A 26,625-nucleotide genomic window follows, 5' to 3' on the forward strand; every position below is an offset into this window, starting at 1 on the left:
ATAAACAATATATTAAACATTAACCTTTATGTTTTCCTGTGTTATGATAACCTGATGTAAACCTTCCACTGTAAATCTATCGATGTCTGGGTAAACATTATATTAAACATTAACCTTATGTTTCACTGTTATTATGATGATATCCTGTTATTGATGCAAACATTATACTGTCTATACATCTATCCATTTAGGGCTAGGCTAATGTGCTTTACCACAAAACTAGTCATCCCGAGTGTAAACATTACGTTAAACATTAACATTTATGGGTTGCTGCGTTATGATAAACCTGAATAACCTGAAGTGGAATAGACTTCCGCTGTCTATAAATCTATCATAAAAATTCTGCACTAACGTGCTTGTGTTTTTCCACAACTGGGAGTCTGGGTAAAAATGGGTCAAAACTAGCAAAAGTAGAAGTTCCACGAGCTCGAAACGCTGTAGTATGATCAAGTAGGGTGTTAATTTACACAAAAAAACACAAAAAGTTAGAATATGGACATAAAAGGTTTCAGGTTTCTGCCCGAGAGCAGAGATATGTTAAACATTTACATTTTACAGTCAGTTGGTACATGAGGCTGTCTGCTTCTCAACATAATTCAATGTTACTTAACTCCGCAGTATACAAGCAAAAGATTGCAGCTATAGGGCTGGGGCGATTAGGGTTAGGAGTAATGGAGTAGGAAAGGTTTGTCGGTCAAGTCCACAGCTCTGTATATACAGTAGGTCCATTCAACCCCCAGGCGCTGTCATCACTCACCTTTTTCTCTTTGAGATAATAACCAATGGCATAGTTCCGATCCCCCGTCTCCTTCTCTGACTGGAATCTGTTCGATTAAAGAGGGGAGACTAATGTTTCATACAGTATATGACACATAATCTGCAAGATTATACAACTGAGACTAATGTTTTATATGACAACACAATAGTCCTTCTTCATGGTAGCCATATATATTGAAATAGTATATGTATGGTGACATTTCGATGTCAGAAGTGTTGCAGCCAGCGCACGTATCAATAGGCTCTATGCACAGCAGCCATTTTTGGAGAGAAATTGGGCCTCTTCACAGGTGTTACCAATGATACTAATGAAGGCTTCATTTGGTTCCATTTGTACACTCTCAGAGTTATGGAGGTCCTTGAAATTAAAAAGTTTGAGAACCACTAAATGGAACAGATCCTTAATTAGTATCATTGGTAACACCTGTGAAGGAAGCAAGGAATTGGGGCCCAATTTCTGTCCAATATGGCTGCTGTGCATAGAGCCTATTCTGCATGTTGTTAGGGTTACGACCCTGGACCCTCTATGAGGAGAAATAAGGTGCTGTGTTGTTCTGACGTTACGGGACTGTTGCTCGCTCTATGCTGTCATTCACCAACATATACCTTGCAGTATGTTCATTCCCGCTGACGCAAGTCTTTGATAGTTCTCACTCATACCTGTACTTTTGTGTGCTTTTTTCTGTTCGGTTGTGAACGTGTGGTGGAGTTAGTAACAGGGGTAGATATTCTAAATGCCCGGGCGCGCCGTGCTGGCTCCGACAGTGCAGGGCAGCAGCCAAGCAGGAACAGACAGGATACATGGCACGGAGACGAAGGCACGTCAAGAGGTCCAACCTCAAAGTTCACCAATGTTGAACTCCACGCTTCAGATGCCGTGAAAGCGGCACCTCGAAGCGCAGCAACCGGATGCCCCGCCCCCTCGCTCCCATAGGACGACGTTAACGTGGCGCTGGCGCTTCTGTGCCCCTATGCTCAATCATGTACAGGTGTTACTAATGATACAAACTAAGGCTTTGTTCCATGTAACAGAGCCATTCCAGTGAGCCAACATGCAAAATAGCAGCATGCATCCTGACTCCTGGCTCCACTGTCGGGACGAAATCAGCACTGATCCTGACAGTCGAACACAACCATAAATACTGTCATTTGTTACAGGATGCCAACATTACCCTACTATTTACACGTATGTGGCTAAAGTATTAGTCTAGTGTGTACTATTATACTTTAGCATAACACTCACACTGCGTTGTTGAAGCCCACAAATTCTCCACCAGCCATGGCGTTCAAGAAGTCCATTACCTACAACGAAAACACAGAAATATTTGTTGAAACAGCGTGCAACCAAAATATTATAATAAGACTGTGAAATACAAAACCATTTGGGTACTTACATAGTCAAACCTTGCAGCTTTATTTGTCTGAGGCTGTAAAAAGAAAAGAAAAAGACAGAATAACGTTGGCTTTGTTTTGAAGCTTTAAGTTAATTAACACATATGTCAACAGTCATACAGGCCCTATAGATGGCAGTGTTGGAGTATTCTGAGACTAATGGCATGCATGACACGTATGACATGTCTGCTTTGGTCTGCCTGCTTGCCAGAGGTGTAAAGTAACTAAGTACATTTACTCAAGTACTGTTCTTAAGAACACTTTTGAGGATTTTTTTTTACTTTACTGGAGTATTTCCCATGTTCTGTACTTTTACTTCTACTCCACTACATCTCATGGGCAAATATTGTACTTTTACTTTTCACTACATTTATTTTGTCTGTCTGTCTGTCTGTCTGTCTGTCTGTCTGTCTGTCTGTCTGTCTGTCTGTCTGTCTGTCCATGTTATAATGTGGGCATCTGTGTGGCGACCACGAGGTCTTCTTGGATTTCAAGACTGTGGAAAGTATCGTTGACAAGTAGTAAAGTGTGACTAAATGTGGATTGTACGTAGTGTGCTCTCTCTTTAACGACCTCACAGATTATTTATAACCGGAGGAGATGATGTAAGACTGAATGCGATGATGCTGTGAGGTCATATTTTGCACGACTCTGTTATGCATCAAAGCATGGTTAAAGTGGTTAATTGGTTCATTGATATATATATATATATATATATATATATATATATATATATATATATATATATATATATATATATATATATATATATATATATATATATATATATATATATTAAACAATTTAATATTAAAACTTTTTTTTTTAATGTATTTTTATTTAGCATTCCTGACAATAATTCAATATTTGCTAATGTTGCTGTGGTAGGAGACCAATACAAAACGATATAAAAGTATAATATAAACAACTCTCCCAGTGTAATCACTGAGAGGCCTGCTGATGATCCAGGTTCAAAGAGAATGTTTTAAATATGGTTTTGCTCTTGTTAAGATTGGCGTCCTATTAACTTCAATATAGTAAAATATTGGATTATTGGCTGAGGAATGTGACAAAAACAAAAGCATCTCCATGTGTTCAAGGCTTCATGGGGTGAGTATATTGATAGAAAATATGTAATTTTTTTGGGTGGAGTATTCCTTTAATTGAAAAAGTAGAATAATAGGCTTTATGCACAGCAGCCATATTATCACTTCCTTCACAGGTGTTACCAATGATACTAATGAAGGCTCCGTTCCATTTAGTGTAGCACAGTGGTTTCCACGACGCCCATAACATCTCTGAGTGTACAAATGGAACCAAATGGACCCTTACGGGTCCATTTGGTCAATTTGGTTCCATTTGTACACTCTCAGAGTTACACACCTGTAAGGGGCCATTTGGAAGCCCATGAGGGTCCCTGGACCCCAACTGTAGACCCACTGGTGTAACAGAGTGTTTCCACTGAGCCAACATGCACAATATCAGCACCCTGACTCTGTTTGACCAGATTGGAACAGAGCCTTCATTAGTATCATTGGTAACACCTGTGAATGTCTTCACAATATGGCTGCTGTGAATAGAGCCTATCCCTAATAAAGTGATGGATAGTTGCAGCCCTGCTTGGTTCCAGTGAGGCCTCTCTGCTGTAACTCTCACTGACATGCCGACTGTTTGTTATCAACAAGACTTGGCTGACCTTTACATTCTGTTGGCACAACCGTTGTCACCTCACCGGTGCACAAAGTTAACCCATTCAATGCGGGAACGCAGTCTCTGTCATAGATTTATTTGGCTATTCAAAAATAGCAGATATACAGATCTGCTATTTAAAAAAAAATCTTGAATGTCAAATCTTTCAATATATACGTTTTAAGCGAACCTTTGTAACTCAAATATTTTTTGAATAGCCAAAGAAATGTTAAAATGACACAGATGCGTTACCGGTCTTAATGGCTTAAAACCTTGAAGCATCTTTCTCCTACTCTGTGTGTAAATAAACACAAAGTCCCTGTTTGTAATGTAATGGCTTTCAAAGAAAATGATAAACAAACACACACACACACACACACACACACACACACACACACACACACACACACACACACACACACACACACACACACACACACACACACACACACACACACGCACACACACACACACACACACACACACACACACACACACGAGACACCACCCCTCCCCCCCTCTCTCTCTCTCTCTCTCTCTCTCTATAACATGTAAAGCCAGTTTATCTGACACACACCTTCCCCGGTGGGAGCCGTTATTGGCCAGACAGACACACGCCCCTGTTGTCAGCATAGTGTCTCAAGCACGCGGTCCTTCCCCCCACATAGAACCTGACCTACATAAGATAACAGGCCTATCTGTGGCTGTCAGCTGGCAGGGACAGTTCAGCGGGCAGGGGGGGGCAAAGCATCGCGCCGGCAGAACAAGGCATACATGCACCCTCCTACAGTGCTATGTACATACAGGGGGTGGATGCCCCCTGCACCCAGTTGGATGATGATTATTGATTAATATACGTCACTGAGTCAGCAGCTAATGGTGCAGGGTGAAGTTTCGCAACTGATCATTTGTTTTGTTTTTTTGTTGTTGTTAAAGCTCTATATATTCTGATAGGGGTCTACCTGTCTCTCCAGCTCTTTAATAAACAGAAAATTTTTGTTTTTTAAGTCTGGACTCGGGATACCAATTTTAACCAATCAGGAGAGAGAACCCCTCCCCCCCCTTGTTTACCCATCACATCCGAGTTCACTTGCCTATCCTGCTGGGTGACTTCTCACTCCTGATTGGATCAAATTGGTATCCTGGCCTGAAAATGTACTTTATGTTTATTAAAGAGCTGGAGAGACATGGAGAACCCTGTTACAAAACAAACACTATTATAGCAATGAGTACGATCATAATATAGAGCTATTTAACACTTATTTTAACATGCACTCATACTGTACTGTGGTGGTTTGAAGGACCCAGTCAACCAGACTCAATGGGTGCTGAATGCCTTGACATTAGATAATGGTGCACTGTCTGCAGTCTAGAGCTGTTAGGTGGACAATAAGCTGCCATGTCCTCCTGATAACAACACAGACTCTATGCTAAGTGCCAATTCATGGAACACTGTTATCACTTTTCCAAAATGTAAAAAAAGAAAAAATGCTTGGAAAATGGTCTCAAGTAAAGTAAAGTATACATGTCAAGAGCATGCTTGAACATATGACTATTAAGGTTTAATATTTTGTAAATAGTAAAAGACACATGTGTGCAGGTATCTTTGTACACATAAATGAATGGCATTATGGTAAGCAGATATATAAGCTCACTTGTGTGACCTCGTAGATCGACTATTTAAAAACAGATCACCTTGATCACCGTGTGACTATTTAAAAGAAAATCTTTGAACAATGTTTTGATGTTCTTTACCTTTATAAGAGAAGTGATGACTATGGCTCCAGCGTTGACCATGGGGTTGTGTGGCTTGTCTGCAGGAAGAATGATATCATCTCAGCTTAAATGTTGTAATAGTTATAGCATGAATAACAAATGAGAACATTTCATGATTTACCTTGTTTGAATACATAACATTTTCCGGCTGAAACCAGCTAACTCCATTTTGACGCTTTTGCATTTTTTTCCCCATAAATCAGGGCCATTGAACACCCTTTATGTCTGTGTGTTGGTAAAAATATACTGTATATTGAACCAATGAAAAGCATTAAAAAGCACTTCTGACAAAACCAGCTAACTCCATTGGATCCTCAAACTTTCTGGGTTTTGCTGACTCCAGGCTCCACCCCCTTTTGACCTCCAACCTCATTGTGAGCTTGGAGGTCCGTTCAGCTGTTCTTATCAATGACAAAACCTCCCAACTCCATTTCCTGAAAAATGAACATTTTGGAGTTAGCTGGTTCCTGCCGGACAGCAGAGATATATACCATGTTACTTGGTTATGACTTGGCAAGACATAACTTATGATAATAGCCTACTTATTGACCATTGTACATTTGTACATTGTACCACTGTACATTGTACATTTTGCTAATGAGAACGGGCTCACTGGGAATACTAGACTCAATGCATGGATGCATGTTTGTACTATGAGAGGAAAATATATACTATGCTGTACTAACGTAATCTGATGTCTCTTATCCTATATTAGTCACTTGAACACAAGAGTCCATATTCTGGGGGTGAACATTCAGCAAAAATATCAGCAAAAAGATCTACAAGCTCACAACAACACAATTTGTCGTGAGCTTGTAGATTGGCTATTTTCAGCCAAGGAGATTTGGTATAGAGGAAAATACTAGTGGATCTACGTGGAGAACCCTGGGGGACCCCGGTCAAATAAGTATATAGGGTTACTGTAGTTCATTTCTTGCACTATTACAGTAGCTGCACTGTGTTGCCAGCATCTATAAGGAGTGCAGATGAAAAAGCTGACGCTGACAACATTCCTCAATAAGCAGACACAATCTGGGAACACAATCATTAACTATACAGCCAGGATTAATAACACCTTAGGCTGCACATTACTGCTTCCGACTGGCTGTTGTGCAACAGAACAATTAGTGTTTGCCACAGTATAGAGATTGCACCTATACATTGTATCCTATGTCTTAAACAAGCTGATAAGGTGGTTCCTTGGTGCTGCGTTATCAGCGCTGCCCAGCGCTGGCCATCCATCAGGGTGTTCAGGTTTCAGTACCCAGCATTGGCCAGGTTATTGCATTATAGTTAGGGAAAGTTAGCTACGTTTCTGACCAATCTGCAAAATAAATGCTTACCAATAGCTTTCTTCACAAATGTGTTCATAAAGGTGTCTACTAACCCTTCAATTTGTTTCAACCCAACTCCCATGGGAAACTTCACGGGAGCCCATCAAAGTTTGGGTAGCCGGAGGGCCTGGGCAAAAAACTGGGGGTCCTGAATCCTTTCCAACCATTTGTTTTCAGTTAAAAAAAAACTTCTGGCCATAAAATCGGCCTCACCTACTTTTCAGGGGGCCTATCCATCAGATTGTGGTGGCCGTAATTGTCACTTATTTATCGTTGTTGAGTGGTGTATTTTGACTCTTGGGGTTCTTAGAAAGTCAAATAAAGATATCTCCATTTTCTACTGTTGTGTTTAGTTTGTGTAAGGTGCAGAATTAGCTAATTATTGGCCAAAAACTGGATGTCGCCATAATTTTGCTTCTAATTATCTTAGTAGTAATCCAAGAGTCTAAGTCCATGTTTGTGATGTCCAGAGATTAATGAATTTATTATTAATAAATTATGCAAAAATACAATACAAATCCGGAAATTACTGCATTTTTCACCTTTTCCAACTTAAGTCTATATTTACATATGCAGACATTATTACCTTGCCATAACTAAATCATGCGACCCTTTGTCATTAGCATAATTGGCATAAATGATGTAATACATAAGCTGAAACCTGGCTGACCAGGTGTGAATTGAAGGATGGTCAGAGATCAATCTGAAAGAAGCTATTGACCAGCACAAGTTCACCGCCCACCTACAGTACGTGCCCTCTTCACAGTGAGTGGTGACCTGCTGTGCGCAGACAAGATCCGCTAACGACCATACTCAAGAAACTGCCCAACCAGGAGAGTACTAGTACTAGGTAGATCAATAAAGTGTATGACCACTACAATCTCCCATCTTTACTGAAGGAGGCCACAGAGAAGAGATTCCAGGGTGGCAAGCCTTCAACTACTTATACAATGTGGAAGACGACACATCATTGGGGAGAGTTTCAGCAAAACAGTTCCTGACAAACAGGATGAAAGCTGAGCTATTTTCTATCTCGCCAGGAGGCCACACGGAAGAGTATCCAGGGTGGCAAGCCTCCAACTACTTACCATGTGGAAGACGACACACCATTACGAGAAATTTTCTCAGTTCCTGTTCCTGTTTCTCCTATCCTGTTCGACAGTTCCTGTCGAACAGGATAAAAGATGAGCTGACTGTCTACCTATCTCGCCAAAGAGGCCAGACGGAAGATATTCTAGAGTGGCGCCTCCAACTTCTTACCATACGGAAGACGATACACCATTGTGGAAAGTATCAGCAAAACAGTTCCTGTCAAACAGCATCAAAGATGTCTATCTCGCCAAGAAAGCCCTTCTACTCTTTCAAGGGAAAGCCAAAGTTTCCATTGTCACTTCAAGGCAGGATATCCACTCAAACTATACGGATGTATAAAGTCTCCATAGTACGCACAAGTAGTGGTACACCTTGCCGAGCCATGTGGCCCATTGGGCAGTAGCATGAGTCAGCTTGATGAACAAGTACATCCCCCAGTCATGATGTACAAGTATACCCCCTGGACATGACGCAAGTATGTCACAGGGACTTACAGTACCCCCAATCCAACCCTTGATGCTGAGTGCCAAGCAGGGAGGCATTTGGTCCCATTTGTATAGTCTTTGGTATGACCCGGCCGGGACATTTAACCCCGAGCTGGTAGCTCGCACAAAGAGGCTGGATAATCCTGATCTCCACAGCCTTGAAGCTGACTGAAGAGGGGCAACAAATCTCTGTATTCAGTTCACTGACACTGATAACTGATACCTCCAACTCACCATGTGGAAGATGACACCATTAGGGGAAACTTTCAGCAAAACAGTCTCTGTCAAACAGGGTTAAAAATGAGCTGACTGTCTATCTCGCCAAGGAGGTCACACGGAGGAGATTCCAGAGTGGCAAGCCTCCACTGACACTGATATCTTTTGTCTTGCAAACCGATGGTACCATCATCAGCTATGCAAGCACACCTACTGTACGTACTTCATCATCGGGAACAAGAAACAGATCATCAGTATCAATGCACTTGGTAAGGGGATGGCTGCAACCTTAAAAGGGTTCCATGCCTTCTCTGTAGCTGACAGGACATTTTGCTGGTGGGCATTGATGATTCTTTCTAAGAACCCCAATAATCAAAATATAACACTCAACAAAGATAAATAAGTGACAATTATGGCCACCACAATTTGATGTGTCCTGGGCATGACGTTAAACTGCCCCGTTGTAACTACCATCGTCAATGTAGTAGGTGCAGTGGATGCATTTGCAATTTCTGTGGACTATGTAGCTTGCATACAAGAAGACTCTTCTCACCGGTGGACTCTCCCAACAGCCGACGCTATCTGACGGCCCCTCCTTCCCGTGAACAGCTACCGGGAAGAAAGGCAATAGACCCGGCGGCCTTCCAGCGGCATGTCCGTCCGCTGTCGTAATAGCAACGGTTGGACTTCCAGGCCCATGAGAACAACTACAGAGAGTGCTTTAACACAGCAGTGCAAGACTAAGCAATTTGTTTCCTCTGGTGATCAAGCCTAGGACATTATACCCACGGACTGGTTGTTGGAGGGTTTGTTGAGGTCAGAACCTTTTTCGGTTGTTTGATTAAATCACAATGCTTGCATTTGTGGTTGAGAAAAAAACATATCTACTGTATGAAACAAAAACACATCAACACTCTTTGGCAAAAAGAGGCTTCATGTTGTTAAATGTTAAAAGTCCTCAGCTCACCCTCCTCATCCAGTGACAGCTTATTGAACCTCAGTCCACTGGGCTCCTTGCCGACGTACTGATGCACCAGATCTGTGCCGTGGTCGTGCACGGCGATGGCGTACTCCAGAGGCTTCACACACGACTGCAGGCAGAACGGGATCTTGGTGTCGCCCACAGAATGTCTGCACCACACACACACACACACACACACACACACACACACACACACACACACACACACACACACACACACACACACACACACACACACACACACACACACACACACCACATAGAGAGCAGAGAGGCCAAAGGAGAAGAGGATTGTTAAGGAAACAGCGAACGCGAAGAAGAAGCATCATTAAGGGTCCACAGAAAGCGTTTAGTTTTTTTTAACTGATTCACTGCCAATGATGACTTTGACAACTTTTCCAAAGGCCCAGAGTGCCAAGGACGACTTTTTGCTTTTTTATCTGTTTCCACTAGATGGTGCTCTGACATGAGTGACCACTTCATCCCCATATACACACAGAACCAGGAGATCACGTGATCCCAAGATTACCTGCTCCATTCACTTCCTGGTTAACGTATTTTGGAAATCGCCTGTATCTCGCCACCTGTGTTTTAGTATGTATTTTTTTACGAGACATGCTATTTTCAACGGCCTATAACAAGTGAACGGGGTGTCGCGATGACATTTTGAAACCCGTGCTTAGCGACGATCAGGGGATCGATCATACTGCAGATAAATATTCTGTGACTACTTGAAAAGGTAAGAAAAAAATCGCTGGCAGTAGATGATTTATTTATTTATTTATTCTGGCAGTGAATGAGTTAATTTGCCAGTGTCTTTCTGCCATGCACTTGTATGGTAAAGACGCTGGATCACTCCTCTTCCCAGAGTGTGATGTTTCAGCACATTCTTGGCATGATGACGCTCTTGATGCTTCAACAGAAAACAGTTCAACGTGTAGAGAGGAGAGCTGCTCATTGCAATGTCAACGTTTTGATCCTCCTGGCTGTGTCTGACGTAGGGTTGGGATCTGGAGGAGACGGAGGACACGAAGGAACCGGTTCCATCACATTCGGAACCGTTTTCCAGAACCGTTTTGTATCTACATTGTCAGAGCTGGTACATGGACTTCACGTCTGCTATACAATTACAATACTGGTAGTTCTCAAACTTCAACATTTTAAGGACTGTCAGAACTCTGAGAGTGGACCCTTGCGGGTCTATTTGGTTTCATTTGTACTCTCTCAGAGTTACAGACCTGTAGGGGTCCATTTGGAACCCCCAATTGGCAGGGACGGATTATTGTTGTGCACGTGCACAAGGGCCCTGGAGCCAAGGGGGCCCTGGAGCCGACTGACTAATACTGTAGATAGGTTGATTTCAGGTGGCAGTGCCAGGGACGGCACTGCCACCTGAAAATCAACCTTTCTATTAGTCAGTCGGAGACCTCTCTGTCCGTTTCATCTACTTCCACTGGGCAGATTTCAAAATAAAACCTGTGTTGTCTAATGACATTACACGTTTTCCACTAGTGTGAAATAAAATACACTCCCAGTTGTAGGAGGAAATCTATTAAAGCCATTTGACAAGCAAAACAACGGACCCGGATTAAACGCAAGAATTCGGCAAAACTTCAGATTTACGATAAGAAAACCATGTGCTTGTGATTTACACAATGTAGACACTTTGAAAGTGCGTTCTCGCTTTCGACCGCCGCTCCGTGGCAGCAGGTGAGTCTAATTATCTCATCTGGTTAACTTACAGTATAGCCCAGCCCTAGACGTGTGCTCAGAACTACTGAACACAATCTGCACACAGTCTGTTGCATTGTCGTCAATTAAAACAAATGTCTGCCGTCATAGTTGTCTGCATGAATATTCATACGGCTAAAAGAAATGCCTGAACATTTAGGCCATATTTTGTCATAAAGACAAAATATTAAAATCCTGAATCTGATTCGACCTAATGATTAACTTTTGGGGAGAATGTGACTCCTAAAGGATCCCAACCCTATACCGTTGTTTCAGTTATGGGTATTATTTGTGCTAATGACGCAGATGGACATGATATCCAAAGCGCTCCTCCTCTCCTGGGCTCATTTAAACGCTGTCTGTGGACACGTGGCCTGTAAAGGAAGAACTCCAGAGGCTCCGTTACCTCTGAGCATCCACGGTGCATAACGACACGCCCCACAGATCAGGGCTGAATTTAGCCAGCTGAGGAATGTAATCTGCTACCTATACAGAAAGACAAGAGATTCACAGCACACATGACCTTTATGAGTGGCACTACTTGGATACTCAAGGAACATACAGCAAATGTGACCGAATGCGACGCTTATAGTGCCACGTGTAGGCCATCGAATAGCGAGTATGGCTGATCTACAAGCTCATATAGTGTCAAGACTCGTTGCACACGTTGTGAGCTTGTAGATAAGCCATTTTAGCTATTTTTTGAAAATGTTGACATTTTCTGAAGATTCTATGAAAGATTTTGCCTATGACAGTGTTAATTTTGTTGACTATCTGAAAGACTAAGATTTTTATATTTAGTCGACAATTTCAGATGACTAAAATAGGACTAAAACTAAATGGTGTGTTATTTCAAAAGACTAAGACTAAATTAAGAATTTGCTGTCAAAGTTAACACTGCTTGGATACTGAAGGAACAAACAGTAAACGTGACCAAATACAAGGCTTATTGCCACGTGTAGGCCAACGAATAGCGAATGTAGCTGATCTACAAGCTCACATAGTGTCAAGACTCACGATGCAACACGTTGGGAGCTTGTAGATCGGCCATTTTAGCTATTTTATTGAAAATGTTGACATTTTCTGAAGATTCTTTGAAAGATGTTGTCTATAATAACATGCCACACAAAAACACAGGAGAGTCCTCGAGGGCTCCAACAAAGGCAAAGATCCAAAGCATAACAGAACACTGTACAATGAACAAAGGATTATAATGCCTTCAAAAACACATCCCTTTACAGCCAGGAAGAGCCGTTTGTTTTGTTTTTAACCGCTTTTTCTCCCCCAATTTAGTCGTTATGCCAATTGATTCCTCCCCACACACATTTCTGTGTTGTCACTGCTGTTGTGTCCCACTGACTCACCTGTTAGTGAGGAGCCCCCACCGGGAGGACGCGTAGAGCCTTCGTCCTACTCCTCCCGCCCAACACTCCCCGCTGACAGGTGCCGCCACCCAGCCTGTAGGATTACATGCAGTGACAATTGTACCCTCTCTGCCCGGCTTCCCTCCTCCGAACACGGGCCAATTGTGTTCGTGTAGACGCTCGACGAAGCCGGATGCACCGCGATGGATTCTAACCCACAACCTTTTGACTCAAAACGTGCTGCCTGGGTAGTCTGCATGTTTTTAAGATCTTTTTTGTTCATATTGTATGCCTAGATAAGCGCTGTGAAGCGCGAAGTTGATTATTATTATTTTTTTAGTCATAGTCTTTTGAATACAATGCGGATTTTGTTAGTTTTTTTCTGTGTTTTGGTTACTTTATTTCGGTTTTAGGGTTAGGGTTAGGTTATTTAATTCTTATTTTTGCCCGATTGTACCGATTTATTATAAAAAAAAATATATATTATATATATATATTCTTTTTTTTTTTTTCTTTTTTTTCAAAAAGTGGGGGGTATGAAATCACGGATCTGTGAGAGTGAGGGTGTCGCGTCGTACGCACAGTGAATGGCCGTGACACCCCTGCTGTGAAGTGATATGTGTAAAATCCTTTTTGCATTGTACAGTGGTCTCCCTCCCTCCCTGTCTGTCTTGCTTTGGATGTTTGCCTATAATAATAGCATGACAAGAATAGTGCCACCAGGTGTACAGCGGTGGTGACTACTCACGTGCCCTGCGTCCTGCAGCTTTGCACTGGCGTGCATCTTGTTGATTCCCTTCCTGAACTCCTGGAACTCTGGGATGATGAACTTCTTCTTGAAGGCCTTGGTCAGAAGCATGATGTTGTTGCCCACACACCTAGGAGACACAATGTCATAGTTTTAGGCAACAATAGGCTCTATGCACAGCAGCCACATTGGACAGAAATTGGGCCCCTTCCTTGCTTCCTTCACAGGTGTTACCAATGACACTAATGAAGGCTCTGTTCCATTTAGTGTAGCACAGTGGTTCTCAAACTTTTTTAATTTCAAGGACCCCCCATAACTCTGAGAGTGTACAAATGGAACTAAATGGACCCGGAAGGGTCCATTTGGTTCCATTTGTACACTCTCAGAGTTACACCCTCTCAAGGAACCATGAGGGTCCCTGGACCACACTTTGAGACCCACTAGTATTTCCAGTGAGCCAGAATGGAACAGAGCCTTCATTAGTATCATTGGTACCTGTGAAGGAAGTCAGAAGAGGCCCAATTTTTCTCCAAAATGGCTGCTGTGGATAGAGCATTTTAATATACTGTGTGTGATGTGTGTAGAAACTTCTATAACGGATGACAACATGAATGTAATCCCAGCACTACAACTATTCTGTAGATCAGTGATTCTCAAAGTGGGGTCCGGGGACCCCCAGGGATCCTTATGGAGGGGGGTTCCGAAGGGCTCCAGGGGGTTAAAACGATGATTAATACATCGTTTTAACCACTTTATCCATGTATACGTTGGCTATTCAAAAATAGCAAATCTATAAGCTTGTACATCTGCAATTCGTGAATTTCTTTTTTTTTTCCCATGAAAATGTTGACGCAAATCTTCTCTTCTGGGAAGAAAACCGTTTGAAAACCTTTAGTTACTAGTTACTTTGTAGATTTGGATTATTATTACAAAACCTACATTAACAACTTCAGCCCTACAGTATATACAATTCGGCCATTTGAAAATAGCCGATCTACAAGCTCACAATGCGTCGCGATGCGACGCATTGCGAGCTTGTACTGATCGGCTATTTTCAAATATTTTTATACTTTTGAAAACTTGAATGACATTCTGCATAATGAGTACTTTTACTTTTGGTACTTTAAGTACAATACCTTTGTACTTTTACTCAAGTAAAGACATCTGCTTTACTTTCTTCACACATTTTAGTGCTTAGTCTGAAACATTTGAACATTGTGTGAGCCTAGAGAGATAAGCCCGTACTGTCTTGTTATCTCTTCCAGCCTCTGTCTTACATGTACTCTATGATACTGTATGTTCAGACATCTCAATATTATTAAAACAAGATATCCCGGCACACAGGGTATTTATTGTTCATTGTTCTTTACTTGTACGTTGAGGTATTGATACTTTTACTTAAGTAAAAAAGGTAAGTACTTCTTCCACCACTGTTGAACAGACTGCCCTCTTATCTGAGTGTAGTGTGTATAACTAACTCCAGTATTTAACCTCCGACCTCCGAGTGTTTCATGCACTTCTTCCTGTGAGCTCATGTAATAAAATAAACCTTTATCTTATCGTCGGTGTAGGGTGAACATTTTTTCTAAATGTAAAAACAGAACCCGTGTTTCAATGGATCCAATTGGCTCTATGCACAGCAGCCATATTGGGAATGAATTGGGCCCCTTCCTTACTTCCTTCACAGGTGTTACCAATGATACTAATTAAGGCTCTGTTCCATTTAGTGTGGCATAGTGGTTGTCTTATTTTCAAGGACCCCCATAACTCTGAGAGTGTACAAATGGAACCAAATGGACCCTTACGGGTCCATTTGGTTCCATTTGTACACTCTCAGAGTTACACACCCACCATGAGGGGCCATTTGGGAACCAAAATGGAGTGTTTCTAGTGAGCCAACATGCACGATATCAGCACCCTGACCAGAAGGGAACAGAGCCTTCATTAGTATCATTGGTAACACCTGTGAAGGAAGTAAGAAGAGGCCCAATTTCTTTCCAAAATGGCTGCTGTGCATAGAGCCTATTGTTTAGTCACACAAGCTCTTGATGCCACACAGCTTGACTCCAGTGGAAACTGCAGCCGTGGATGGTGGGACCAGGAAAAACATGTACAGCTGCACCCCAAATAGCCGACTCAAAGTCAGTCACTATGTACATTCACACGGTTGGGTGCCAGGTTCTTCATGGCCGTGAACACTGCAACATAGTCACGCTTCTTCTTCCTTGATGCCATTAGGACAAATGTCAGAGGGAAATGGAACAGCTGGTAGAAGGCAAATACACTCTTATGTTGTACTTTTGACCTCGTTGTTGTGTTTGAGGGTTTAAAGAACAGTGGGTTAAATATCACTTACCAACAAGGACGCAGAGGGCATTTTAGAACCGAAGGGGACACATGCGTGTGCGAAAATGTGCGTTCCGTGAGTGTGCGAAAATTAGCGTTACCAGGTTTGTTACTTTTTGGGGTGTTTTTGTTACATTCATTTGGTTAATTCGGTACAAAAAAATCTACTCCATGAAGTGTAGATGTCGGAGGTTTCTTCTTTTTCTTTTTTCTTCATCCCAAAAGTGGGGGGGGATATCCCTCCCCCCAATGGAACTGAGTATGTCCAAATTCGTGTCAGATCCTGTGTCTAGGTGAGACATGACCTTTGACACGATCCAAATGTCTCAATAGGCTCTATGCACAGCAGCCATATTATCACTTCTTTCACAGGTGTTACCAATGATACTAATGAAGGCTCTGTTCCATTTAGTCTAGCACAGTGGTTTCCACGACCCCCATAACTCTGAGAGTGTACAAATGGAACCAAATGGACCCATTTGTACACTCTCAGAGTTACACACCTGTAAGGGGCCATTTGGAAGCCCATGAGGGTCCCTGGACCCCAACTGTAGACCCACTGGTGTAACAGAGTGTTTCCAGTGAGCCAAAATGCACAACATCAGCACCCTGACTCTGTTTGACCAGAATGGAACAGAGCATTCATTAGTATCATTGGTAACACCTGTGAATGTCTTCATAATATGGCTGCTGTGAATAGAGCCTATCCACCTGTTTCCTAGGCTTGTGTTTTCCACTTCCTGTCGGATTTCATTGGATATCATTAATCATCTGACCGGTTTCATTGGATTTCATTGGATCAAAAGACAGGAAGTGGAACACAGTGAAAAGCCTAGGAAACAGGTGGATATATACGGTTCGCCTCGACCTCTTCATGTGATCAAGAATTCCTTGACCAATGTTCTAAATATTAAATAAAGCAAGTGGCAACTTACCAACATAGTTATAGTGGACTATTAAAACTGCAATCTTGAACATTTACACAAGTACATGTACTCAAGTACCGTACTTAAAGGAGGAGTTCACGCAAAAAAAATGACATATTTTCTATCAATTGCACACCCCATGAAGCCTTGAATTCATGGATTTATTTTAGTTTTTGTGGCATTCCTAAGCCAATCATTTGATGACCGGGTGTGTATCCGGTAGGAGTCTCCTACCGGATACATTAGCCGGTAGGAGACGGGAATCAAATTATTGGCTTAGAAATGCCACAAAAACAAAAACAAATCCATGGATTCAAGGCTTCATGGGGTGTGCAATTGATAGAAAATAAATCATTTTTTGGGTGAACTACTCCTTTAAGTACATTTGTTTTTCATATTTTTTCTTCAGTATTTACAATTTCCAATACTTTTACTTTTACTCCATTACATCTCAGAGGAAAATATTGTACTTTTACTCCATTAAAAGCATTTGAAAACTTTAGTTTCTAGTTACTTTGTAGATTTTGATTATTATTACAAAACATACAGCCCTACGATCATTTGAAAATAGCAGATCTACAAACCACGAGCTTGTAGATCTGCTATTTTCAAAAGATTCTTATACAATGTATACATCTGAAAATGTGTGAAATGGGACATCTGCATAATGAGTACTTTTACTTTTGTACTTTAAGTACATTTTGATACCATTACTTTTGTACTTTTACTCAAGTACACTTTGAATTCCTGACTTTTACTTGTAACAGAGAATTTCTACATTGCAGCATTGATACTTTTACTTAACTACAAAAATGTGAGTAGGCCACTTTATCCGCCACTGGTTATCCTACAGCAGCCTATAGTGTATGAGTCATGTCATCCTGTTGTTATTTATAAAGGTTCTATTTGGAACATGGTCTCAATAGAAAGGAATGAACATTCTGTCCCAACTGGCCATAGCTCACAACTACTCACTAATCCAAGGTGATGCAAGTGTGAGTTCTGGGAATAGTGAAGAGAGAGGTTGTATTCAGGGGTGGGCTGCCCATGGAGCCTAGCGGAGCGCAGCTCCACTAGCTTTGAAGGTACGCACGGTCGCACACACGCACGGTCGCACGCACGCACGCACGCACGCACGCACGTGCACCATTCACAGTTTTCGCACCTCCTGCCGATCGACGCTGAGTGTCACAGCTTGAGTACCTGGTTGGATGCATATCAATGGTCCATTGTGCGAGCTGCTAAGTAGCCTGTAGGTGTCAGGTGTAAGAGTAAATCAAAGGTGATCAAAAGAGTAAATCAGAGAACCAGAATTTTGGGCATAATTTCCTCTTTTGTCAACAAAAGTGCTATCAGGACTCTTTCAGGAGCCGCTTTTTGACTATGCTTGCACCTCCTGGTACTCCAACATCTCAATGTCACTAAAGAATAAGGGCCCCTACACACTGCCCGACATTTGAAATGGTCGGCGAGTAAACAGATCGTTAAGCATTTCACATTGCACGAGTTTCTCTCTTGAAATCGGGCTATATATATCGTTGTGGTTCTCGCACGATAGATTGGTCGGCGACAGGGGTTCACTCATTGCAAGATATTTCACCACGATGTGATCCCGACCCAATACATACATTTGTTTTTATGCCAAACGTCTCAAGGAAACGTGAAAGGCTCCTGTGATATATGCACGAGACCGAGACAGGACGCTAATGATTGACATTTGATAATTCCTCTATTTCTCTGCATGTCTCTTGCTCTCTCTCTCTGAAACAAACGTTTCAAAAAGTTAACCACGGTGCAATTCAGATCAGAAGCAGTGTTGCCATGTCCGCTTATTATAAGCGAGTTGCTTGTAAAAAATATTGATGGTTGCGTTTTTTTTATAGCTTATTTCTAAAGTGTAGTTGCATATTTGGCCTTGTTTCCTAATGTTGTTTATTTTCTTTGAAAATAGCTGCGACGCGTTGTGAGCTTGTAGATCGGCTATTTTATTTGTATATAGGTTTAAAGTGCTCATGCGGCCTAGTCGCTTTTGTTGGGCTTGTTTTCATAGACCTGGTTGCTTATTTCTCTCACAAAATTTGAAAATACTGTTCAGAGATACGCACGCATGCATGCACGCACGCACACACACACACACACACACACACACACACACACACACACACACACACACACACACACACACACACAGCTCTCTCTCTCTCTGTCTGCAAGCACTATTCCTCTCAAATAATAAACAGCCCCATCCTCGAGCAGGCTCGCTCACTCTCTCAATCTGTTGTATGTTTAAGTTAATGTTTAACTTAATACAGGACTGTCTGGATGGTAATGTTGCGGTTCTATGCGGGACGACTAGCCACGGTGCGTGGCTGTAATGTGCCCTCATTGCCTGTAGTGTGGCTCTAGATCGGGTCCGATAGCCCCAAATATCCAACCTGTTTTAAATCTTAAACTTGTTGGGAACCCCTCGCCGACCGCGTTTTATCGGGGTGGATCTTCTCGGAGTAGGCTACCTTACACACTGCACAAGCAGCACCTCGCCGAGGAACGCCCGATCTTGATTGAGATCGGTGGTTTTGTCGGCGAGCACCAAAAAATATCCCGACAGTGAAATCGGGTCAAATATCGTACAGTGTGTTGGGGTCTTAAGCTTCAAACCTCCCAAAAAAAAATGTATTCAACTACTTCTCGGCCTGGGGCCCATGACCCACCTTTTTCCCACACATGTTGCTAGCCTAGGATGGCTCAGGGTAGAAGACAGGGTTAAACTAAAAATGGGATTGGCTTTCAAAATAGTCGATGCGACTTTGCCCTCAATGCCCTCAATACCCGCATATCTGACTAAATACCTCCAAAACATTAGCGACACCCACAGCTTCAATACTAGAGGGAGTGTAAACAACGATCTGGTACCACCCACCCATAAAACAAACATGGGTAAATTCTCCTTCTACAGCACTGCCACCCAGGTGTGGAATGCCCTGACCCCATCCCTCAAAACATTTAGATCACACTCGTGCATGCGACGTAACGCTCCACTAGCTAAAGTATCCACACAGGAGGCACAACCCTGGTGGTATTATTCATATTTTCAACAACAGAAAAAAAGAAAAGGAGTTTGTTTTCTCTAAGGTACTGTACATAGATATTTATAGAGAGCTCTTGAGCATTCTTTGGGAAGGGAAAACTGTGTCACCTCACCAATTTAAGAAGACAAGCGAGCCACTGCAAGAACATACATACAGTACAGTAACCACTTCAGTCCTATATTTTGGCCATTTGAAAATGAGCTTGTAGATCTGCTATTTACAAAATATTTGTATACATTTGACTATAGACCAATTATTTGTTTACAAACATTGGGACTGGACGCACAGGTGACTGTTTCATGTAATCAATTCCCAACAGATCCCCAAACCTGCTGTTTTAGGGTGAGCTTGTTTCAGTTCATTCAACCTCCTCTGTGTGTAGGCTAGTGGGGTGCGCCCTGGCGACACATATACATACTTCATCGCGTAACGGTATTGCGCAACGAGAACAGCTGACATACAAGCTCACAACCGCGTCACGGATGTGACCGCTGTGAGCTTAGAGATCTGCTATTCTCGGCCGTTAGGCTCTGCGCGCGACACCTTCGCGGGACGGAGCATAAATTAGTCTTGACGGGCTGCAGCTGTGCGAGCCAAGCAGGTTCTGGTGCCATGATCATAGAGCGCTCCCTCTGTTCTTATGACAGCCACTGGAGGTGGAGTTTTGAGGACAACTGCTTTGAATTGTTATTATTGTTTACACACAACAGAAACCAAGGATTATATATTTCAAGAGCGAGAGATCACAGTAAAAAATCCTAAGCATTCTTCCTCCACACTGGGAGAAAAACAGGATCTGAAAGTTTGATGGGATGCATTTTTACACGTGAGACTGTGACCACTTTTACATTGCATCTTATGAGCGGTGGGGTTCTTTTGCTGCCGACCTGCGCGCGCATACTGTTTCGTATCAGTGTGACGTCGTCTGTTAAGGCGTCTATGAACTAATAACTACTATTAACTATTAAAATGGGACATTCTGCATAATGTGTACTTTCTACTTTTGGTACTTTAAGTCCATTTTGATACCAATACCTTTGTTTTTTTGCTCAATTACATTTAGAATTCGGGGCTTTTACTTGCAATGGAGTATTTCTACAATGCAGTATTGTTACTTTTACTTAAGTACAAAAATGTAGTCGTTTTTCCACCACTGGTCTATGCACAGCAGCCATATTGTGAAGACATTCACAGGTGTTAACAATGATACTAATGAAGGCTCTGTTCCATTCTGGTCAAACAGAGTCATTGTGCTGATATTGTGCATGTCGACTCACTGGAAACACTGCTACACCAGTGGGACTAAAATGTGGGTCCGGTTCCAAATGGCCCCTTACGGGTGTGTAACTCTGAGAGTGTACAAATGTTGGTTACATTTGTACACTCTCAGAGTTATGGGGGTCGTGGAAATTGAAAATCTGAGAACCGCTGTGAACTGGAACAGAGCCTTCATTAGTATCATTGGTAACACCTGTTAAGGAAGTGAAAATATGGCTGCTGTGAATAGAGCCTATTATAGCTATAGGCTAATATAGGTTCTAATGAAGAGCTGGGAGTCTGACCATGTCGCCTAGTAACTTGTGTCACAGACGAAGAGGTCACAGGAGTAACCCAGTAACCCAGAGTCTATTCATTAACCCATGTTTGACCATTACTAAAATAATGCTGTTTGGCTGGCAGCAGAAAGCTAGGTGATCCACTATAGAGGCTGGTTGATAAGCTGAGTGCTTTAATATAAGCCACTCTGTCTGAAGTCCAACCTGAGTGCCACCTGTCCCCCATGCGCCCCCGCGTAGCCCTCCAACCTTCTGTGCTGTGCATACATACATTCTGTCTGTGGCAGCTGTCTGCCATAAAACTCCTGTCTCTGTCAATCCTCACAAACACACACGCACGCACGCACACACACACACACACACACACACACACACACACACACACACACACACACACACACACACACACACACACACAGGCCTCTGGCTGAGTGTGCAAAACCAACAACACCCCTTAACCTTGCCTAACCTCTCGGCTCAGTCACACACGCAAAACTTTCAGAACATTTCTGAAGCAGCTCTAACACAATGCAAAAGCCAACACCAGGGGCCAGGCAGGGCACTCTGACACAATGTGGCACTATGAATCAACTGGATTTACAAGAGTGGGGCGTAGAAACATACTTAAATGATACCGTTTGTATTTACTTACGCCCTAATAGTATACTATTATTATTAATACTTTGGAACGATACAAGTTGGGAACAATACAAATACCAATTTTAATGGCTTAAAACAGGAGTGTCAAATGCACGTTTTAGGGGCAAAATGTGGTCCCCAAAGAGGTCCAATGTCGCCCCCAACATGGTTATCAGAAAAGAAAAAACATACTACCTAATACTGTATGACTCCCCTCCTTCCTCTTAAAGGGATAGTTCACACCCAAAATGACTTTTTTTCCTATTGATTAGTCACCCCATGGAGACTTATTTTTAGTTTTTTTGTTCCTAAGCCAATAATTTGATGACCGGCAGCGGTTCCGGTAGGAGACACAAGTCTCCTTTGTGTCTCCTACCGGATTAATGGCTTAGGAACAAAAAAAACTAAAACATATTCATGAATTCAAGTCTCCATGGGGTGACTAATCGATTAGAAAAAGTATTTTTTTGGATGAACTATCCCTTTTGTAACACAATTTGTAAATTGATATACTATAGTTATGGCAATGACTGAGACAGCAGGTTGGAAAAAGACAGTGACAGCAGTGTAGGTGAACGTGCACAAGCATGGGTGCATGTCCGCAACTGACCACGGGCCCCTAATCAAGTCACCTTTCGCCCCAATGCGGCCCTCACTCCGAAATAAGTTTGACACCCCTGGCTTAAAACATGACATCTCGTCTTTAATTTTCCAGGGTATTAAAAAAAGTGATTCTGCCAGTGAGAGGTGATAACGTTGATGAAATTCTTAGCAGAAGGGGAGTTTATTGGATTTATATAGTTTACAAACTGTACTCGCCGAAGGATTGAATGATGAGACTCTATGGCATGTCATGATGTAAGTGTTCAACTAAATTAAGACTCTAGGTGGTGCGTCCAAGACACACTTTGTACATTACGCACATTTTTGAATGATTTATGAAAGCTGAAAAGCCAATGTTTACAGTTCCTAGCTGTGCACGTGCATAATGTATATGGTCTCTGTCGGGTGGAAACCTCACATGTCCAAAACTGTTACTTTTTAGGATTCAAATTCAAAAGCATCAAAAGTAGCCGATGTACAAGCTCGAAACGTGGCGCGAAGCTACTTTTGATGCTTTTGTGTGACGCTGTAGTGTGATCAAGTAGGGCGTTCATTAACGAAAAATCACAAAAAGTTCAGATAAGAGATAAGAGGTTTCTGCTCGACCACAACGCTATGTAAATGATGTGTTGTGTGGACATTGTGGTGTGTCTATATGTCATGATGAGACAGAATCATCCATGTGTGGTTAGGGTGATCAGTCACACACAGGTCACACACAGGCCACACACAGGCAGTGGTGGAAAGTAACTAAGTACATGTACTCAAGTATTGTACATTTTTTGGGGTATTTGTACTTTACTCGACTATTTCCAATTTCCAATACTTTTACTTCTACTCCACTACATCTCAGAGGCAAATATTGTACTTTTACTACACTACATTTATTTGAAAGCTTTAGTTACTAGTCATTTTGTAGGTTTTGATTGTTATTACAAAACATACATTAGCCACTTCAGCCCTATTTACATTTCGGCCATTTGAAAATAGCAGATCTACAAGCACAATGCTTGCGATGCGATGCATTGTGAGCTTGTAGATCTGCTATTTTCAAAAGATCTTTATACATTTTAAAACTTGTGAAATGGGACATTCTGCAAAATGAGTACTTTTACTTTTGGTACTTTAAGTACATTTTGATGCCAATACTTTTGTCCTTTTACTCAAGTACATTTTGAATTCCGGACTTTTACTTGTAACGTGTAACAATTTCTATATTGCAGTATTGATACTTTTTCTTAAGTAAAAAGTGTAGAGTACTTTTTTCCACCAGTGCACACAGGTCACACTCAGGTCACAGACACTCATTGAGAGACACTCCTACAGGAGAGTGTGATTGTCTCACACCTGTGCACACAGAAGGGGACGAGCATCTAAGATCATGGTGGTATCATTTCTGTAAGACACTAGATGAAGGTCCAGAGGAAGCCAAACGTCGGTGTTTGTATAAACGTGATGCTTCTGAGCAAGAGCAGTGTGTGGGATTATTGACATTATTTGAGATATTTATACATTTAAGAAAAACAAACAAAACAAAACATGGTCTTGGCCACGCCTTTTCGGCCTGGCGGAGACAACAAAACAAAGTCATTTCTCACTTCCTGAAGAGCTCGTGGTCGATGATGACCGGTCCACTGTCACGTGACGACTGGCGCATCTGTTGGATGGTGTCACGCAGGCGGGGGTCAGTGGGCAACAGACCTGTCTTCTTCAAAGCCTGCGGAGGGTGAGAGAAAGGCCATGTTTACACACTCACACAGTTAACACACGCACACACACAGATAACACACAAGGTCAGAGATGACAATATCGTACGATGCTAGCTGGGTCAAAAAGGTGCCAAGTATATTTGAGGAGGTGGGACCCTGCTAAGATGGGGGGGAAGTGGCAGGTGTTTCCATTTGTGTCTACTGTTTTACTCCAGGGGTCTTCAATGTTGTTCAGGCCAAGGACCCCTTAGCAGAGAGAGAGATGAAGCAGGGACCCCCCCCCCCCCCCCCCCGCACTACATATTGTATACAATTGTGTTGCAGATTAAACTTTATCCTAGATTTCATAGATAGCTTCATAGACGTGTTTGACAGCACTATCATCAGTGTATGTTTGATTCATCTTTATTTTTAAGTCGACTGTTCAACCACTTATCCCTCAATATTTAGTAAACCTTTCATTCTTTTTTTCCCTCTACACCAAATCTCTTGGCCGAAAATAGCCGATGTACAAGCTCGCAACGTTATCAGTTGTGAGCTTGTAGATCTGCTATTTTTGGCTAAAGTTCTCAGAATAGGGATGCTAGGGTTCAAGTAGCCGCAAGCAACTCTTAGATTCAATTTTAAATGAATCTATATCTATGTTGCAACACCAACCCTTGACAGCCCATACATCCAAACAGAAAAGTCCTGTCTGATTGTATTAAACAACGTTGTACGGAAAGCTTGGATTATCCTCTTTCTGTATCTGCAAAGTTTTTGTTTCATAAAAATCCACAGTAGACATGAGTGTGAGTTTTATGTCTGTGCGAGGCCATTAGACAAACTGAGACTGCATCTGTCTGTCTGTGGCCTTGATAAGGGAACCCTCAGTAGCAACTGAGCGTCCTGCAATAGTAGGATATCAAAAAGGGGTGGATTGAGATGTGTTTTTGCACAGTCAACTTCAACTCAAACTTCAACTTCATTGTCACAAGTAACACGTTCACAGGTGTAAAAAGAGTGGATAGAAAACAAGACAAGCTCCCAATGTTTGCAGTTTCAAGCAAATTAGTCATAAAGGAAAGAATGAACAAGGGAAACGATGTCAAATAGCACAATGAGAAATATAGCCATCAGGTTGTGTGGTCAAAATAGAAATACAATGAGGCAGAATATGTCTAATTTAAGAGTCAGCACAAGTTCCCCTGGAGTGGCTGTTAGCCAGCCTGGAGGGGCTGTATGTAAGCCAGCCATGGCTCACGCTGTAAGTTATCAGACAGTTTCTATTTCAGGAGAGCCTCCACACTGGCCTGTTGGTTCTTTTCAGAGTCTTTGCTCTAAATAAGTGATAAGTGAGTGAGCTCACACTCCACAGTGGTGTTTGCTTTATGTAATATAATGTAATGTATGTCACTGGGCCACTGGACACTGACCCCCCCAGCACCGGAACACTAAACATATTATGTAAGTAAAGTGAGTAGCCTTGGGAAGCAGCGGTAACAGAGCCATATGTGGCCCATAGGTCAAGACAGGAGATAGATAGCATCTCCTGTTTCTGTAGCGTGAGACAGCTTGATGTATTGTACGCCCCGCCCCCTGGACATGATGCTGGTATGCAGTGGGGGGAAAAGCACGCAAAAGTAAAAGTATCAATACCGGAATGTAGAAATACTCTGTTACAAGTAAAAGTCTGGTATTCAGAAAGAATACAAAAGTATTGGCATCAAAATGTACTTATAGTACCAAAAGTAAAAGTATTCATTATGCAGAATATCCCATTTCAAGTTTTGAAATGTATACACATCTGTTGAAAATAGCAGATCTACAAGCTCACAATACGTCGCATCGCGACGCATTGTGAGCTTGTATATCTGCTATTTTCAAATGGTCGAAATGTATAAAGGGCTGAAGTGGGCAATGCATGTTTTGCAATAATAATCAAAATCTACAAAGTAACTAAGTTTTCAAATAATTGTAGTGGAGTAAAAGTATATTCTCCTTGCGCTCCCTCTCTGTGCCCCCCCCCCCCCCCCCCCCTTCTGAAAACTATGAATGAATGGAGCACAGGAAAAGAATTTCGAACCTGTGTGTGACAAAGTTGACACAAGCACAGACTTTTGTGTCATTCATTGTAGAGTCTTGGTCTTGTGTATCTGTGTATCACTACCTGGTCTTGTTTTCTTGGTTCT

At 42.1% G+C, this 26,625-nt stretch overlaps 1 protein-coding gene across 1 annotated transcript in view; it reads right to left on the minus strand.

The window, feature by feature from the left end:
* Nucleotides 1-26,625, minus strand: part of LOC311053544 (glutaminase kidney isoform, mitochondrial-like) — a 64,237-nt gene that overhangs the window by 17,344 nt on the left and 20,268 nt on the right. The window contains exons 3-10 of the mRNA XM_084069150.1: nt 24,344-24,462; nt 13,587-13,716; nt 11,881-11,960; nt 9,729-9,892; nt 5,614-5,672; nt 2,172-2,204; nt 2,021-2,079; nt 758-824 (exon numbers count right to left, since the gene is read on the minus strand). Coding sequence (XP_083925276.1) covers nt 758-824; nt 2,021-2,079; nt 2,172-2,204; nt 5,614-5,672; nt 9,729-9,892; nt 11,881-11,960; nt 13,587-13,716; nt 24,344-24,462 — 711 coding nt within the window. The remainder of the gene's footprint in view (nt 1-757; nt 825-2,020; nt 2,080-2,171; nt 2,205-5,613; nt 5,673-9,728; nt 9,893-11,880; nt 11,961-13,586; nt 13,717-24,343; nt 24,463-26,625) is intronic.

The sequence above is a fragment of the Gymnoscopelus microlampas genome, assembly GCF_963454915.1.
Source record: "Gymnoscopelus microlampas genome assembly, chromosome: 10".
In the NCBI taxonomy this organism is placed as follows: domain Eukaryota; kingdom Metazoa; phylum Chordata; class Actinopteri; order Myctophiformes; family Myctophidae; genus Gymnoscopelus; species Gymnoscopelus microlampas.